This window comes from Malus domestica, chromosome 16 (assembly GCF_042453785.1).
Source record: "Malus domestica chromosome 16, GDT2T_hap1".
In the NCBI taxonomy this organism is placed as follows: Eukaryota; Viridiplantae; Streptophyta; class Magnoliopsida; order Rosales; family Rosaceae; genus Malus; species Malus domestica.
The window spans coordinates 5,892,348-5,910,932 of NC_091676.1; the positions used below are offsets into that span (position 1 = coordinate 5,892,348).

The following is an 18,585-nucleotide window of genomic DNA, read 5'->3' on the forward strand; positions in this document are numbered from 1 at the left end:
GAATCGAAAATGGCCAAAGGGCTAAAGGGCTGGCCACTTCCAGCCAGCCAGCCCCAGGCTGGCCAGAATTTTTTTAAATGTGTTGGATTTCCTGTTGGTTATAACCGACAGGAATTCTTAAGAAAAAAAATCAAATGCAACGGCTAGCTGACTAGCCGTTGCATTTGAATTTTTTTTTTACAGTTTTATTATTATTATTTTTTTACAAAAATTTCCATATAACTTCTATTTTTTCCTATAACTTTTATTTTACAAAATTTGTTTCATATTTTTTTTCCTATAACTTCTATTTCACAAAATTTGTTTCATATTTTTTTTTAAATTATATTTTTTTTCCTATAACTTCCTAAGCCATTATACAACATTAAATTAAATTAAGTAACATGAAACAACATTAAACAATATGAAACAACATTAAATAACATTAACCAACATACAAATTATACAACATAAAAAAACATTTAACAACATGAAACTTAAACAACATTTTTAAAAATATTTAACAACATAAAACTTAAACGCCTACTCCATGCTTCTTTTGGCTGAAAGATGTGCAACAAGATCCTGTTGTAGGTACTTATTTGTGGCACGAGAACGTATCATTCTATAGCGTCTCATGTACTCATTTATACAGATACTACCAATTCTTGGATTGAAAGGCAAATTAGGACCATCATATATTTTTGCACGAGCCATTCTTGACCTATTTGGATCTTCTTGGTCGTCATGCTGACGTCACTTAGCCGTTGGATTTGAATTTAAGTTGTAGTTTTTAAATAATAAATTATGTTTGGCCTTATGGCCCTTTGGCCCTCAATTGGAGACAGTTTTTTGTGACAGGGCTAAAATGAGCCATCTGGCCCTCAGCTGGAGACGGAGACAAATATGGTCATGTACTGTTCATTAAAATATTAATATCTTGGATGATCTTAGAGGGCCAGATGGCTAAAACGAGCCCTTTAACCAGCCATCGGTTGGAGATGGCCATAATTTGGTTAACACAGTTTATCCTTCTTATGCATCCAAATTCTTGAATCGCTCTCCTCATGATATAATAATTCAATTAAAATAGCGCTCGTATAAATAGATAAATAAAATAATTATACATAATTAACAATGAAAACGTCCATAAATTAATTAAAATATCGCTCAAATAAGTAAATAAATAGACTTCTTTCTTGTTTAACAATGAAAACGTAATGTCTGGAACTTTTCCAAGTGTGTATCTACTTCTACTGTTCTACATCTAACTTAATATGAAAGGGTTTAAAAAACTGATATATGCATGAGACGGCTTCTCCGATCTGACTTTTCCTTTTCTCTGTCTTTTTTATTGGCACTTGGTGTACATTTCTTAATCCCATCATGAACATTAGAAAAAACCAATATATATTGAGATGCAATAAATCGTTGGAAACCCATAGAGTTTACTATAAAAGGAGCACAAGCCAAACAACTACTCCCTACAAATCAACCACTCAAAATATCTTCCTATAGTTTTTCCTCCCCCACATTACAAAATTAGAAATGCAATCGGAAACCAATACCGTAGGAGCTTGTGCCGAGAAGAAGCTCAGGCTTTTCGGGTTTGAGCTGAATCCAAATAGGAATGAAGAAACCTCCATGAAAGGAGGACGGTCAGCAGCAGAAGGTGGTGGGGATGAAAGTGTAAATTCATCAAACTCTGTCTCACATCCGATAAAATTGGAACGATACAGAGAGAATGAGAAGAGCTCGACCAGTGAACCAGATGACAAGAAATTCGAGTGCCAATATTGCTTCAAGGAGTTTGCAAATTCGCAAGCACTAGGTGGGCATCAAAATGCACACAAAAAGGAGAGAATGAAGAAAAAAAGGCTCCAGCTTCAAGCCAGAAAAGCCAGCATCAACTATTACCTCCAGCCTTTCCAAACTTTCCACCACCATGGTTCTACGGTGGCTCCATCGTGGTTCTACGACCCCTCATCGTATCTCAATCCTGACCATCCATTCACCCTCCACGAAGAATCCCAGATCAGCTTCAACTCGTTCGATCAAAGTTATGGGCCCTCGAGCGGGTCCCACTCTCAGGTTTCCAATTGGTATTCAGTGCCACCTCAGCAGCAGTTTCCTTCTTCCCAAACGGGAGAGCAAGATCATGTTATAAACCCTAATAAGTTTACGTTAACGCAAACGGACAGGTCGGGAGAAAGCAGGCCTATCGTCTTCACGCCTTCTCCTTTATCTGCTTCAACTCAACAGAGCTGTAAACCGTTGGATCTTCAGTTAGGGCTCGGTGTGCCGTCGAAAATTCAGAGATCTTCTAGGAGTGAGGCTTAGCATGGTTCTTCTTCTTCATTACAAAAGCTGCCATTTGTTCTCAAGTAGTTTGAGATTTTTTATTTTTCATCTTCCAAAGTGAAACAAAAATATATGAACTGCATTATATATATATAACAGATCCAATTTGCTGCAAATAAAGCCATGCAGGATTTTCAGGTCCTTAATTTGCTGACAAGTGTTTGTATTGTATTAGCATTTTTTGTGTGGACAACTGTATATTAAACTTTCTGTTCTAAAGTTCTAATGTTAAAGGAATTTTCTTACCTTTATAATTTTGACATGTCGGTATGGACAAAATTCCATACTCTACTCGTTGTGTGTGTTGATTTATCTTTTTTTTTTTAATTTATTTATTTTTTACTTTTTGTAGATTAGCATCCTTAAAACAGATCCAATTTTACATCGACGATTGATGACTTGGTTTCCAACTCAGCAATATTATTATTATTATTTTTTGTTGAGAAAACTCAGCAATACTATGGGTATACGACTTGAGGAGTCAACTATAGTTACAAGAATTCTTTTTATTTCATTTCAAGTGCGATGAACTTTGTTAAAAAAAAAAATGAAGCGCGATGAACTAGCTCTTGGTTCTTTAAAAGAAATTATTAATTTAGTGATTTTCTTTTTCAATGTTAGAAGTTACCCTCTCCATTAATAATAATAACGGCAAAACAAACAAACAATCATGACATCGTTTATATGAAAAAAAAAAATGAAAGAAAATTACATAATAGGCTAATAGCATAACAACAAAATTTTCGGTGTGACTGGTGTTTTGCAATTCGATCATGTTACAAAACGTGCATTTGACAAATGATTTGCAAAATATTAATTTTTTTGTCCGCGATATTAGGGTAATGTTAGAAAGATTAAATTTTTAAATCAAATTTGTAAATCAAATAATGTGTTATCAATAATAAATAAACATGTTAATCAACACTTAGTTAACAATCTAATCATCTACAAACACATCATTTTATTTAAAAAATATGATCTCTTTAGCATTACCAGCGATATCATAACGTGTAAATTAATAACACCTTGTGGTAGTCAATTTTTTTGTTAGAGCATATCTAACGCATGACCTTTAGCCCAAGCTAGGAGAAGAATTAGCCCCAAATTGCAAAAAAAAGCTTTCTAACGCACCCAATCAACCTAGGCTAGTTGAGACCCAAGACTTCCTTATGAGGCCATGTTAGGTCTAGATCTTGTTCATGACTTCTTAAGATGGCAGTTAAGGACAATATATATCAGTAGCCAATAAAAATGAGCACTTAACACTTTTTAACCTTTAACCTCTTTCACAGTTAGAACAATAAAAATTTAAAAAGATAAAATTTCATGAATGATGTCAGTTTAGAAGACTAGAGATTTTATCTTTAGCCCATGATCCTTGCTTTTATGATTCGACATGTTCTTACGTGCACCCAATAATTTCTAGAAAAGCTAGGCCAACGTATGACAATTGTAGTTTTATCCCCAAATCCATTGGTTTTTTGACCCATTCCAGTAAAAGGATCAATACTCTAGAAGAGTATCATATCATGGGATGTTAAAATAACAAAGAACACTTGTCAGTCGTCTAAGTAATTAAAAGCACTTGTGTATTAACTATTTCTTAACATAAGTGTTTGTTTGAATAATCTTTTTATTAATATGAACAACTTGTTTGAATTATTCTTCTCACTCCAACAACGTTGAGGTCTTTTCTAGTGGCAAATAAAAGGCTTTGATTCGATGGATTTTTTATCAGACTAGCTATCACATTTTGTCATTGTTAATATATATACATATAAGAGATTTTTTGGTGTGCCAAACACACGGTTCGACATACTAAGTGTTATACTTAATTAGTTGAAATTTTGAAAAATAAATTTCTTACCAATTGTATCATGACGTTTAATGTACCGATGTAGCAAGCCGTGTTTCTGGGACATAAAAAAGTTATCATATATATAGATGGAGTTGGATTCAAGATTACGATGAAGCTGTCCATCTCATCATATCGTATAAGTCGTAAATTAATAAAAACCAAATCCCAAAATCATGCATTCTTAATTTCTTAGTCTATTAATTAATAAAAGGAAAAGACTTGGCTGCTGAAAGATTCAGCAGCACCTCCTACTGCCAACCAATCACAGCTGGACACGTGTCCAAGTTGTAAGAAAAGACTTGGTTGCTGAAAGATTCAGCAGCACCTCCTGCTGCCAACCAATCACGGTTGGACACGTGTTCAAGTTGTAAATTTTTTAATCACAACTTGGACACGTGTCCAGCCGTGATTGGTTGGTAGCATGAGCTGCTGTTGAATCTTCAGTAGTCAAGTCTCGTTCTTAATAAATTTAAAACTGGTAGTGGTAGTCGATGGGTCTAATAAGCCTCCTCACCTAATTGATTTTTAATTGCAGATATGCTTACAATATTAGTTAAAGCAACAAATTAATTATCTATAAATTGACTTATTTGCCTTATTGATCTTAAGTATTGCAATTATGCATATAATTTTCAGTTACGTACAATTAGAAACTAAGGCTAGTACACGTCCATGCACATTGCATATAAAAACATCCACGTGAGGTGTGAATCCTTTTCCTTTTACTTTTCTTCTACTATATATATATTATGAAATGCAATTTTATATTTTAAGCACGTACGATTGAACGATTGAACATCGACTGAGTTCTTGATTTATTTACTTTTAAAATTATTTTATTTGGTTTCGAATTGTTATTTAAATTCCAAGTAATTGATTTTTCCTGGGGCATTGTCCACGTGGACCTAAATTGTTGGTTTTGTAGGCTCCATGTGTTGCACAATAGCAAACTAACAGAAAACTTGACGGAATTAAACAGTTAGGACTAAATCGATGTGTGATAGTCACTTTTAGAGACAACATTAATTGATTTTCAAATTAATGGACCAAAATAATGAAATAGATCAATTTCAATAACCATTTGCCACAAAAACCCTTACAACTATAGTACTTTGTGTGACATTTATGGCAAACAAGCCTAATTACTTAAACCAAGTTGAAAATTGCTTGAAGGATGGGTGTAGGATGAAAAGTCAAGACTCAACTTGGAATGAAATCCCAATGGGCCTCAAATCTATAAATTGGCATTATAATTGATTTGGGGCGAACAACTTTTTTTACACTATGGGCCTGGACAACTTAAACTAACTACAATTATGTTAAACTCTGAGTAGTCTTGCGAGTTTTTATTTCGGAAATATAATTTTCACACTATACACACCCTTTTTTATTTTTTGTCATGAAATTGAATAAATTAAGTGGACATAAAGGTTAGTATCAAATATGTATGAGAAACTAAAAAAATGTGTACTTATCAATTTATTTTATCTTTTTTATCTTCAGAATAAGGAAACAAAAAATCGAAAAGATAAACTAAAATGTGTGGGTAAACGATTTGTTTCATAGGATATATTTTTCCGAGCCGTCGAAATAATGGATGTGATGTAGCTAAGGATGAGAAGGCGTTACATTACATCTCTCATTTGCTCCGTCTCGCACGAATAGGCAAAGGGTCGCCCTCTTGACAGTCTGATTTCTTACAAGAAGGAAACCTTCATGCCAAATTGCCAATTGCCAAATCTCATTAAAAAAAAATGAAAAAAGGAATATTAAACACAACCAAACCAAATTTGAGAACACAATGTATGCTTCTTTCAACTCATATTCTTATGCTTGTCTTTTTCTTCGTTGCACAATAAGTTACGCTTGGCGATTCACCAACCTCGACAAAGCAAACCTAATACATAATTGTAACTAAATCACCCAAGCAAATAAATAATAAAAAAAGGTTAGTGTGCGTATAAAATAAGAAATGACACAATTTGTAGCTTAAATAGTTAAGAACATTTATCTTTATATACAAAGTCCAACGAACTGAATGTATTGTTAGATATACACATCCATGATGAAGCTGGCTGATGTTGGTTCTTATTACTTCACCTTTTACTCTCTGTCATGACAGCAAACTTCCATAACATAACTCAACATTGTTTCCATATGGAATTGAGGTGTAATAGAAATGAATGATTTTCTTACCATGCATTGCATGAGCCATGGATAATACAAGTCTGCAGTAAGCGACGGATTTATGATTTGAATTTTGGAGATTCCAATGTTAAAGATTCTAGTTTTTTAGATAAAAATATCGCAAAAAACGCACAAACAAATTTCAATTTATTCACAATGACATTTCCTCGAACACTTGATAGTCCTGGAACCACCTTAGTCTCAATGCACATCCACTCTTACCTGGAGCCACCTTCATCAAATCTTTTCTTGGCACCCAAACAACCTTTTATTGTTGCTCCCACCCCCATACTTTGCCCTAAAACAACAAAATTAAGTTTCAACAATCCTAGAATGTCTATGTATCTTGCCTGTCATATTTATGTTTTCAATCATATCGGCATTTATAATTCCAAAAATAAATAAATGAAACATTTTATTCGACCAAAAGGGTGATGATAAATTTATATATTATTATTTTCCATGTGTGAAGCAAGCGGACCATATGATGATATATGTCACACCCATTATTTCATCTGCTTTTATATGAAGGGTTCATAAATGATAATGATCATTTCCCCAGAAGGAAGAAGAATAAATAAATAAATATTTTATTAACTGTAAACGATAAGTTTTGATTTATAATAATTAATAATATGTAAAAGTTTGAGGTCAAGTTTCTAATTCAATCCCACCGCACTGATTGCGATTTGAATAACCTTATTAGCCTTTTTAGCTTTGATTATGGTCAATGAGGCAATGATCCAACCCACCTCCCTTCGAGCCATTTTTTCAAACAAATAGGAGGTGTGTCTCCCATGCACCCCGGTGCGCAGTTTCTCATTTTTAAAATGGCCAACAGTTTTCACTTTTGTCCTCAAGGTTCTAAACTTAAATTTTCGTCTCATATTATCGTTTGTATTTAAATATAAAATTACCATTATATGAATAAATGATGAGATTGTACATTAATGATTTATATGAATACTAATTAGCCTTTTGTTTAAGATGATTGTGATCCTTTAATTAGACAAATTTCTCCACAAAATGAATTTTATTATTGCGATGTTCAAGTCAATAAATAATAATACGCGTTTTAACTTTTTTACACGACAATGTATTATTTACTTAAAACATCACCAAAATGAAATTTTGTTGCAGGAAACTCCTTTTCCCGCTTAATTGGAGTAAATCTCAAATTTAATTAAGTAGATTCAAACTTAATTGTGATTTATTTAGTAGACTACGTTAGAAAGGAAGGATAAAAAAACATGCGTCTTTTGTATAACACCACACGCGCCGATCGCGTGCAAACCGTGCGTATTACGCACCCCGGCGTACATTATCAGCAATCCCCTCCTTTTCAAATTTTCTCAGGAGTTACCATCACTCTTGTCTCACTCTCTCTCTGTCTCTCTCTCTCTCACTCTCTCTCCTCCAAGGCTCCAGCTTGGATGTGCATGGAGTCTCTCTGCCTCCTGGTTTTCTGATGCTCCAGTGCTGTGGGACAGCTGATTCGGCTCCTCCACTTCTTTGAAATGAGGGAAATTTTCACTCCGGAATCGTGAAATCGGCGTTTCGGAGGTAATCGAGAGGCAATTTCTAGGGTTTTGTGAAGAAATCGGCCCTCAATTTTGAATATGCCTGGCAGCCGATCGAAATCGGAGAAACAGGAAGCTGAGAAGCAGCTCCGGCGAGACGCTTATGAGGTCCTCGGCGTCAGTAGGAACTCCACGGACCAGGAAATCAAAAGTGCTTACCGGAAACTGGCTCTCAAGTATGTTCATCTTCCGTTTTATCCCTATTCTTTTATTTTTTATTTTTATAAGCTTTTGAGTTCCGAGGCACTGTTGGACTTTGTTTATTTCTTCTTCGATGAGTTCGAGCTTATGGCTTCTGTGATTTTTGAAGTTAATTTGTATTTAATTTGTAGCTGATGTAATTGAGAATACTATCAGTTGCGAAATTGGGTGCACGGATTCTTGTTTCTAATTAGATTGTAATAAATGCTGGTAAATCCAAAGTCAAACGCAACTTAGATGCAAACAAAGACGACGGCATGAAATTTAGGAATAAGGGTTAAGAATTTTGTAGAATTAGTATTAGCTGGAAGTAGTGGTTCCCGGTTTGTTGACCATTGCTTGTGTGGAGCATCTGCAGAAGAGAGAGAGAGAGAGAGAGAGTAGATTGGGTGAAGGATTAGGTCGAAATTAAAGGTTTCCTGATAGTTGCATAGATTTGCTAATCACTATCTTATAAGCTATGCTATTCCGCATCGTGGGCAGCTGCGTTGCAACACTTCTTTTGCGTAGTCATGTGAGTCTCGGATTTCTGTGGTGAAATCTTCTTGTAGGCTTGTGGGACAGATTCGTGCTAACATAGTATTATCTCTATATTAGATGGTTCTGACAATGGAATTCCAGATGTTTAGGTGTTGGATTTACAGTAGAAAGATTGAAGTTTCCAAGGTTTTAAATTGAATGTTCAGTTTTATCTAATGGGTTAGTTTAAGGCATCAGATTGCACTTCCTTATATGTTTTTCCTTGATAATCTTATATAATATAAAGAATTTTGAAAATGTGCTGCGCCTTGGTCCATGACTCCATGTGATCGTTTGGTGGCTTGAATGGGTTCAAATCTTACAGAGTAAAAGAGAGAAAAATTGTTGATAATGCTACAATGTATCATTCAGGTACCATCCGGACAAAAATGCTAATGACCCTAAAGCAGCTGATATGTTCAAGGAGGTTACGGTTTCTTATAATATATTGTCTGATCCAGACAAACGACGTCAGTATGACACAGCCGGCTTTCAGGTGAGATATTTTTGGGGTGCTTATTATTGTGAACTATTGAAGATTCAGTCACCTTTGTTTTGATCAGAGGCAAATTATTTGTCCCACACTTTAGGGCTGTCGAGACTGCAGTCGCTCCCTCTGTTGATGCATGCATTTAACTTGGATTATGTCGATGCATTTTATCCTTTTGGTTAACATGAATATTTTTTGCTGAACATGATTCCTTTGTTTGTTGTCTAGGCTGTTGAAACAGAAAGCCACGACTTGGAGCTAGATCTTTCAAGTTTGGGTGCTGTAAATACCATGTTTGCTGCCCTTTTCAGGTTTGGTTGGTTTATTTGCTCTTTTTGTTCTTCAGAATTTTCTTCCCTTCTCTGAACTTATGAAAGAATTCCTGATGATGTAACACTGTTTTACACATTAGTAAACTTGGAGTGCCGATAAAGACCACCGTATCAGCTACTGTCTTGGAGGAGGCACTACATGGGATGGTCACTATCCTTCCACTTCCATTGGGGCAGTCTATAACGAAAAAGGTAAGTTATCCATTTTTGGCCTGGTTTATTATTTTAATTATAGTGTTCTATTTATTCACTCATTTTTCTGTCTTTTAACAGGTTGAAAAGCAATGTGCTCACTTCTATTCTGTTACAATAACGGAAGCGGAAGCAAAAGCTGGATTTGTGTGCCAAGTGCAATCGTCTGACAAAAGCAAGTTCAAGGTTAAATCTTAGATCTCTTCATACACGTGTCACCTGGAAAGTAACTATTCGATTATCTTCTGCTCTTTTAACTTGTCAAGTTTTGTGGATGGAATTTTATTTTTGCAGCTATTGTATTTTGATCAGGAGGAGACTGGTGGATTGAGCCTTTGCCTACAGGTGCCAAGATTTTTCATCTTTAATTTTGTTGGGTTATGGATCATTAGTGTAGCCCGGCACCACAATAAACTCCTTCATATGACTGTGAACTATAAATATAGAGCTGGGTGGCATATAGGATAAATTGAAGAGTGGGACGATTTTTATCTTATAAGAACATGCTCTTTCTTTCAGTCAAAGTCATGTAAAATCAAGGGTCACATGTTAATATCATCTTCTTTCCGAATTGATCTTTCCTTGGGGTTGGAGGCATGGAAGGAAGAATGAAAATGGGGCTACAGTGCTAGTATTTTCAATTACTAACTGATATATGCGTAAGAATTACGGTTTCATATCAGCTGCAATATAATGATTGGGATCTTTTGGCGATGCTTCTTATAAATAAATTGTTCTGGCCACTGTTATTTTCATTCTAGAAAAAACTGTCCTAACTACCTACCTTTCATGTCTGTAATGTTGGCGGGGGCATATGCTTGTTTTACCATGTTTGTCTTAGTTGCTCATTTGTATTTACTTCTGGTGCAGGAGGACAGTGCAAAAACTGGAAAGGTTACATCTGCTGGGATGTATTTTCTTGGTTTCCCTGTATATCGGTTGGACCCAACATCGAACTCGGTGAGCTTTTGGAAATCGTAATAATTAATTCTACCTTTGAATTCCATGTTTTTAGTTTTTGTTTCAGGTTTTTTATCCTAATTGTTCTTATTATGGTTTCTATAAATCTTTTGGCTCTAGATGGCTAGTGCAAAGGATCCTGATGCTGCATTCTTTAAAAAGCTGGATGGGTTTCAGCCATGTGAATTAACCGAACTGAAAGCAGGCACCCATGTGTTTGCTGTTTATGGTTTGTAACTTTTGTCTATGTTGAGTTTACTATGTTTATTAGTTGTACCGTACTCTGCTAAACCTCACTACCACCTCGGTTTCGTGGCAAATTTGATTCTAGGTGACAATTTTTTCAAAAGTGCAAGCTACACGATAGAAGTTCTTTCTTGTGGACCTTTTGCAGAAGAAAAGGAAAGTTTAAGGGCAGTGGAAGCTCAAATACTATCAAAAAGAGTGGAGTTATCGAAATTTGAAACTGAGTACAAAGAGGTATGTACATGACATAAGCACTGCATATACCCTTTGTAATTGTAAATACCTTTACCTTACTTTTCACTTGGCTTGTTGACAGGTTCTGGCACAATTCACGGAGATGACCTCCAGATACACACAAGAAATGCAAGAGGTAACGCTCTTTATACCTTTTTAAACAAACTTCATTTGAATGCTTAAGCATATTGATAATTTTGAACTACACTAAGTTTCTGCTGTTTTCATTTCGTTTTCTTTTTCCCTACCATGTTGGGTTTCTCCTCAGATTGACGAGCTTCTCAAGCAGAGGAATAAAATTCATGCCTCGTATACTATTGCTCCTCCAATGAAGCGTAGTTCAAGTAGGAGTAGAAATAAGGGTCAGCCTAAGAAGGAGGTCAAAGAGGATGGTCAAGTGAGAGATAAGAAACCTTCGTTTAGAGATAGATCTAAGAAGAAAAAATGGTTCAACCTTCGCTTAAAGGTTGACAAAAGAAAACCTTGCTGACCAGGGTGAGTGTCATATCTTCTTCTATTAGCTTTGCAGCGTTCAATGTCAACGATATCTTGATTTTACTTCAAGAGAATCTCCTTATGCTACAGGAAGTCAATCAGGCACTCTCTTTCCAGTTTTTGGTTCCGGTGGTTTTGGCATCCATTGAAGCAAAGTACAAGTTGACCAGAATCACGTTCAACAACTGCATAAGCGGATATGATTTGGCTCCATTAAATCAATCAGCCTGTTCTTTTTGCATCGGCATTGTCATCAAATCACACATGTAAATTGGCACAATTTGTTCGATGAACTCTTTCCGTGGGTACCAGTCATTTTGGATTAAGGAATGAAAAATTATGGCAGGATTGTATTTGCTCCTGCACAAGCTCCCAACTGTTCTTTGCCAAGTTTCTCTTGTTGTAACTGGCGATTTCGCCTACTAAACAGACATTATATTAGAAGCAGTTCCTTTTTTTGTTTATGAATTTGTAAGTTTGTAATTTCATAACTGCGCATAATTGCTTACAAAATTCGCAGCTACATGTCTGGGAGATGCAACATTTTCGTATTTCTAAACTTTACAAACAAATGAAAAAAATGCAAATTATATCGATTACAAGCTGACAACAGGTGAGCTCGAATTAAGCTGAGGAATTTTTTTTCTTCTTGTTCAAGTCTTGAGGTTTGTTGTTCGAGTCTTGGGGTTTGTTGTTCGAGTCTTGAGGTTGTTGAAGGTTGTTGAAGGCGTCGCATCGGCGTCGGACCTCCCCATGCTTCCCTGTCTTCACTTTCATCAAGCTGACCCTCTGTATGGCCTGGCCGAAATCCTCGAAAAACTTTGCCTGGTCGGCGGCGTAGAGATCCACAAACGGCTTCGTCCGCGGATCCGTCACTAGGGCGTTGTCTGTCGCCAGTAACCCTAGACCCCTTTGCAAGTTTTGGAAATACAAGTTGTCGAACTTCCCCGGGGTCATGACGTCGTTGAACGCCGACATCCCGGGGTTGGTAGTGTAATTGGCGCAGAGCTTCCTCAGACCCTCCGCGTAGTTGCGATTGAGGGCGGGGTCGGTCTCCGCTGTCGTGCTGAAATTGAAGAGGCGTTTGGCAAACTCGTTGCAGTGGGAGAAACCGATAGTGTGGGCCCCGCTTAGGGCGACGAGGTCCTGGACGGAGAGATTGATGGAGGAGAAGAGGTTGATGATCTCGGAGATGGTCATGTTGGTCCTGGCGTAGTGGCCCTCCACACGATCGGCCCGGGAGATTAGACCGTCTTTGCGGCCGAAACGGAGGGTGTAGTGGGGTCCACCGACCATGTTGACAAGATTGCGTGCGGCGGCGGAGAGGATGTCGGCGCAGGAGACGACCCCGGGGCACTGGAGCTCGAGGGCGGTCTTGATGCGGGTGACGACGTCGAAGCCATCCCCGGGGATGGCGACGTTGATGTCGGCGTCCCTCTCCGCCTTGTTGAAGGAGTTGGAAGCGATGAGGAGGGAGGCGTCGCAGCCTTCGAGGACGCAGTCGTGGAAGAAGAGGCGAAGGACGGCAGCGGCGGTAGTGGGAGTGGCTATTTGCTTTTCGGTGACGATGCGGTGGACGATTTCGTTGAATTTTGGGCATGTTTTATCGTAGTAGTTTTCGGTGAGCTGGGCACGGGATGCTGTCGCGGCGGGAAAGGGTAATACTAGGGTTAGAAGGGTGATCAAAAGGGAATGGGAATAGAATGCCATGGTTCATTAGTGAGAGGAATGTTGGAGATGGAGAGGTGCAGGAATCGATGGGGGAATGTGTGTTGTGTTTCCTTCTTGTGATTGTGCAGGGTGGGGAATGAAGGGTGGGGAGAAGAAGATAGAAGAGAGAAAGTTGCGGATTGTTTTTTGTGGAAGAGAGGACTTACAGGGGAGGGGAAGGGAGGGCTGTGCATGCATGCGGCTGACTCTTGGGTTGGACTCGTGCAAGTCCAAAATGCTGGGGGACATGATTTTCTACTCCCTCTATTTTCGCAATAAGTCCCCATTTTTGGTGCACCATTATAGGTCTAGGCGCAAGAACCTGCTTGACAAAGCAGAATTGTTATTTGTACTACGTTTACTCTTCAACTTTTCGATAAAATAAAGGTAAATTTATGTTTTGAATATAATAATTTGTACCATGTTAACTTAATGATAATATTAATGTTGAGATATATCGTATAATTTACAACATAAATTCTTTGTACATGAGAATGTCATGTTTTTAAGAAAGAGTCTGGAAAAAACTTATAAGTTTTGAGACGATTTAAAAATCCTAGATTAGAAACCTAAGTTTTAAGTGATGATTTTACACCTTAAAAGAACCCACTATGTCAAAAACTGATTAAAAGTTAAAGAAAATTTGAGTAAAAGTGATTGAATGACGTATTGCACAAGTGATTAAGAGCATCAACTAGTACACTCAATATAATAGGATCAAATCTCAAGCTCTTCCAATGCCAAGATGAATGCTTTTAGATGTATTTCATTATCTCTCTACTAAATGTAAGAGTTCCAATCATATGTGGATCTCTGACAAATAAAGTTAGTTGGATCTCACCTCTACTGAAAAAAAGCGATAACAGACATCATCAGTGGAGATATATAATATAGTTTATAGAACTTAAATATATATGTTGATTAAAGTTCTTTTTAATAAGTTGGAATCGCAGGATCCTATCAAGATCTTAACAGATATATAAACAGATATGATTGGAGGATCATTGGGATCCTCACAAAAAGGAATCGGCGAGGATTCTCCTGGTATAATCGTCGGACATGTATTTTGTGATAGAATTAAAAAATTGTTGAAACTAAATACAATTGTGATGGTAAGGTGAATGATGTGACTTCCTACTATGGATCATATTCGTCTCATGCAAATTGACAAAAGGTCCAACTTAAGACTTGACAATTAGCTCATGTGATGATGTATGCATTGGAAACTAACGCACGTTTTTTTATGTTTGAAAACAAAAACATGGCTAATTACATATATTCTTCCAGGTAAATAAGACTTGACAATTAGCTCATGTGATGATGTATGCATTGGAAACTAACGCACGTTTTTTTATGTTTGAAAACAAAAACATGGCTAATTACATATATTCTTCCAGGTAAATAAGGGGTTCAGTGCGATTTTTCCAATCCATATAATTCACGTTTCTTAATTACTTTTTAGTAAACATTTGTTATATGGTATCGATCTTCCACACCTCTAGGGGTGGAATTAGAATGTTCAAATAATAGGATAATGATGTCGATCAAAAAAATTTCAATGGACTATTTCGTTGAACACTTGATGAGAACATGTAAATTCTTGTCAACATATGTCAACAACTACAATAATATGTAGAGGGTTGTCCATGGTGGCTACAAGAACTGTAAAAAAATGTTGAAAATTGCTAAAACTTGTCAACTGAGGCATTTCATTGAGCATTTGATGCAGAATGATGATAAAAAATAAATAAATAGAAGAAGTAAGAGGAGGTTGTAACTGATTTTGCCCTGTTTATAGGATCAAGTATGATACACACATAAATATACAAAGGTTTTTGAAGTAGTTGGATTCATGGGCAACCAACGATCCAATGTTAGCTTAACCACTGCACATGTTATTCCACATGCTATAATATAATTGACGGTAAATGATCTATGTATTCAATTTCTAAATATATATTCATATCTTAATTTGAATGAAACAATAACACTTCAAACGCACTTGAAAAATTATCTTATATTTGAGAAGTCCACGAATCGAAATTTCAACACGTGACCTATTTTCCGCACTAGCTAGCTGTTGTTCTTGCGACTACCCACCCCAGGCATCACGTGACCTATTTTCCACACTAGCTAGTGACCTATTTTCCACACTAGCTAGCTGTTGTTCTTGCGACTACCAACCCCAGGCATCACTCAAAATAAACAAACAAACAATTCCTCAGCCGATCGATCGAGGATAAAGTCAGAAAAAGAAAAAAATGAAATTACTGAATAAAATCCATGCTTACATAATATTTGATATGCATATTGCCTGCCATGCCATTGTTGGAAAACAGAAACGAGAAAAATATTTTATGATTTGAGTAAAATTAGGAATTTTGTTTTATTTTCCAGATTTCCTTCTGAAATTCAGATTTTTGTTGTTGTGCGGATTTAGATTTATTTCGTAATATTAATTCCACTTAGATTCTAGGTTATCGTTTGAATTTATTTCTTATTATTGTTCTTTTATTTTGTTATATATTCTTCCGAGATGAAGAAGAATAAAGTGCGATAGAGGTTGTGAAAGAAGTCTAAAATTTACACTAAAACCTTTTTTTTTTTTTTTCAGAAGCTGTAGAACTTTTGATTTTCCCCAACGAAAAGAGTATTTCTTTTGACATTTTTATTAATTTCAAAGCTGAAAAGTCTTCCAAATCATTGTAGCATTTTTATTTTTAATTTGTGTGTGTATCTATATATACTCACACACACACACAATTGAATATACCAAGCAAAGCTACTTGCACATTATTCCATCTGCAATTTGTGCAACATGGACTTTCTTCTTCTGCAACTTTTGTTCCTAATAATCTCCCTTGCCATGCCCTTGTGCTTTTCTCTGAAACTCCAAATTAACCCTACCGATCATCTCAACTTATCCACCACATATCAGACTTATTCAGTGAAACACCAAATAGTTAGGCTGGCCAACGAACCCAGCACAGTGAATTGGATGAAAAACGTGAGAAGGGAAATGCATGAAAACCCAGAACTTTCATATGAAGAAATCGAAACAAGTGCACTCATTCGCCGCGAGCTTGATAAACTCGGTGTTGCTTATAAATGGCCTGTGGCTAAAACTGGTGTTGTTGCCACGATTGGGTCTGGCTCTCCTCCATTTGTTGCTCTAAGAGCTGATATGGATGCTTTGCCTATTCAGGTTAATTAATTATCTCACTATATTTAATTTAATTTATTTTGTTTAACCTTCTTTTCTCAAAGGTAATTTAAATTGTTGGGTTCTGTCAGTTTTGATCAGGTTGATATATATTCTGTTGCTACTTTATTCCTTTCACTGGCTTTTAAATTTTAATGTTTTCGACAAGTGATTAAAAGTGGAATGTTGAAAAAAGATGCTTTTGAAAAAGCACTGTCATGTTGACAGTACTTCCCTGAATATGAGTATAGGAAATGGTGGACTGGGAGAACAAGAGCAAAGTGGAGGGAAAAATGCATGCTTGCGGCCACGACGGCCACGTCGCCATGCTTCTTGGCGCTGCAAAAGTACTAGAACAACTGCAAGACACATTACAGGTGATGTGAAATATTCAGTTAATGAAAAACTCACTAATTTGTTGATATATATAGGCACGCTCGAACGCTAACTATTAATGTGTCGCTAACCACTCGTTTGGTCCACTTTGTAATTTTGTCATATTTTGAATCTATCGGACCCTTGCAGGGAACCGTTGTACTTATATTTCAACCGGCTGAAGAACGTGGTGCAGGCGCAAAGGACATGATTGAAGAAGGGGTGCTTGATAATGTGGAGGCAGTTTTTGGGATGCACGTAGCGCCTATATATCCGACTGGCGTTGTTGCATTGAGGCCTGGAGAATTTCTAGCCGGTTGTGGGAGCTTCAAAGCGAAAATTCACGGGAAAGGGGGTCATGCAGCAATTCCTCAGCAATCCATTGATCCGATTTTGGCAGCATCAACATCTGTAATTAGTTTGCAGAACATCATCTCGAGAGAAACAGACCCTCTAGATTCCCAGGTATGTATATATTTTTTTCTGCAATTTCGTCTGTGATTATTTCGAAGAAAATGCAGGATTGTGCTTGAACAATGCAATGTTGAACATTAATGCAGGTGGTTTCTGTTGCTGTGATTAAAGCGGGGACTTCCTTCAATGTCATCCCGCAGTCAGCTACAATTTCTGGTACGTTTAGAGCTTTTAGCAAGAAGAACCTCAATGGACTCATGAAAAGAATCGAAGAGGTAATACACCAACAACGTGGGAGTAGGCACATATCGAACTGGTTACAAAATTTTAATCAAAAACAAAATTGCATATGAACGCTAAACCCTGATTTATGCAACTTATTGTTTGTTTAGTAAATTGTAACCGCGTCTAGCTAAGCGTAAACATACAACTGAAATTCTTCTTGCTGACGTACAGGTTGTAAAAGGGCAGGCAGCCGTGCACCGGTGCTCCGCTGAGGTCGAATTCTTTGGGAAGGAACATCCTACCATCCTTCCTACTGTAAACGACGAGAGAATTTATGAACAAGTAAGGCGAATCTCGAGCGAAATAGTAGGAGAAGAAAACATAAAATTAGCTCATACCTTCATGGGGAGTGAGGATTTTGCTTTTTACTTAGACAAGGTGCCTGGATTCATGCTGTTTTTAGGCGCAAGAAATGAGAAGATAGGAGCCATACATGCACCGCACAGTCCTCACTACATCCTCGATGAGGATGTGCTTCCCATTGGGGCTGCCATACATGCAGCTTTTGCCCATTCTTTTCTATCAGATTCAACTGGGAAGTTGCACCTTCATAATTTATGAAAGTCCATCTTCTTATTATATGTTCATTTGGTGTGATCCTTAAAAGTTATCAAAAATATCGATTCATCCAGAGTATCTTCTGTCTTGAAATGATGTATAAGATGTTGTGATTTATAACTTAAAAGGATCAATGAATTGATCGCAGAGTTCACTTGGATTTACTTGATAACCAAGTATGACAATTAAATTTGCAGTTGTTCCGTTCAACACATTACGATTCGATTGATTTGTACATGTTTTCAATTTATATGTTTGCATAGGATAAGTTGAATCGGTATTGGGGTTGGCAAAATTTCAAAATGTATTTAACACCGCATTACATGAATATAATAAAACACGACGCGTTGTTAGGTTTAATCCCGTCCGTCAGATGGTAATAAGATGTGATACTGCACACACTATTG

The 18,585-nt window shown here is 36.8% G+C and overlaps 4 protein-coding genes across 4 annotated transcripts; 3 read left to right on the forward strand and 1 right to left on the reverse strand.

Moving 5' to 3' along the window:
* Window positions 1-1,319: 1,319 nt before the first annotated feature.
* On the forward strand, window positions 1,320-2,602 carry LOC103416536 (zinc finger protein 5). Its single transcript, XM_008354782.4, has one exon. It carries the CDS (start codon window positions 1,528-1,530, stop codon window positions 2,317-2,319), a length of 792 nt encoding a protein of 263 aa, XP_008353004.1. The 5' UTR covers window positions 1,320-1,527; the 3' UTR covers window positions 2,320-2,602.
* Window positions 2,603-7,719: 5,117 nt separating this feature from the next.
* On the forward strand, window positions 7,720-12,102 carry LOC103416538 (chaperone protein dnaJ 16-like). The gene is made up of 12 exons (XM_008354785.4): window positions 7,720-8,141; window positions 9,058-9,181; window positions 9,404-9,486; window positions 9,588-9,699; window positions 9,781-9,885; window positions 9,994-10,044; window positions 10,570-10,659; window positions 10,780-10,888; window positions 10,991-11,139; window positions 11,222-11,275; window positions 11,408-11,634; window positions 11,725-12,102. Exons 1-11 carry the CDS (start codon window positions 8,005-8,007, stop codon window positions 11,627-11,629), a joined length of 1,236 nt encoding a protein of 411 aa, XP_008353007.1. The 5' UTR covers window positions 7,720-8,004; the 3' UTR covers window positions 11,630-11,634; window positions 11,725-12,102.
* Window positions 12,103-12,135: 33 nt separating this feature from the next.
* Window positions 12,136-13,603, reverse strand: LOC103416537 (peroxidase 6-like). The gene has a single exon (XM_008354784.4). It carries the CDS (start codon window positions 13,342-13,344, stop codon window positions 12,259-12,261), a length of 1,086 nt encoding a protein of 361 aa, XP_008353006.1. The 5' UTR covers window positions 13,345-13,603; the 3' UTR covers window positions 12,136-12,258.
* A 2,012-nt stretch (window positions 13,604-15,615) lies between these two features.
* Window positions 15,616-18,350, forward strand: LOC103416655 (IAA-amino acid hydrolase ILR1-like 1). Its single transcript, XM_008354886.4, has 5 exons — window positions 15,616-16,549; window positions 16,798-16,923; window positions 17,072-17,386; window positions 17,482-17,610; window positions 17,792-18,350. Exons 1-5 carry the CDS (start codon window positions 16,163-16,165, stop codon window positions 18,179-18,181), a joined length of 1,347 nt encoding a protein of 448 aa, XP_008353108.2. The 5' UTR covers window positions 15,616-16,162; the 3' UTR covers window positions 18,182-18,350.
* The last annotated feature ends 235 nt before the right edge of the window (window positions 18,351-18,585 follow it).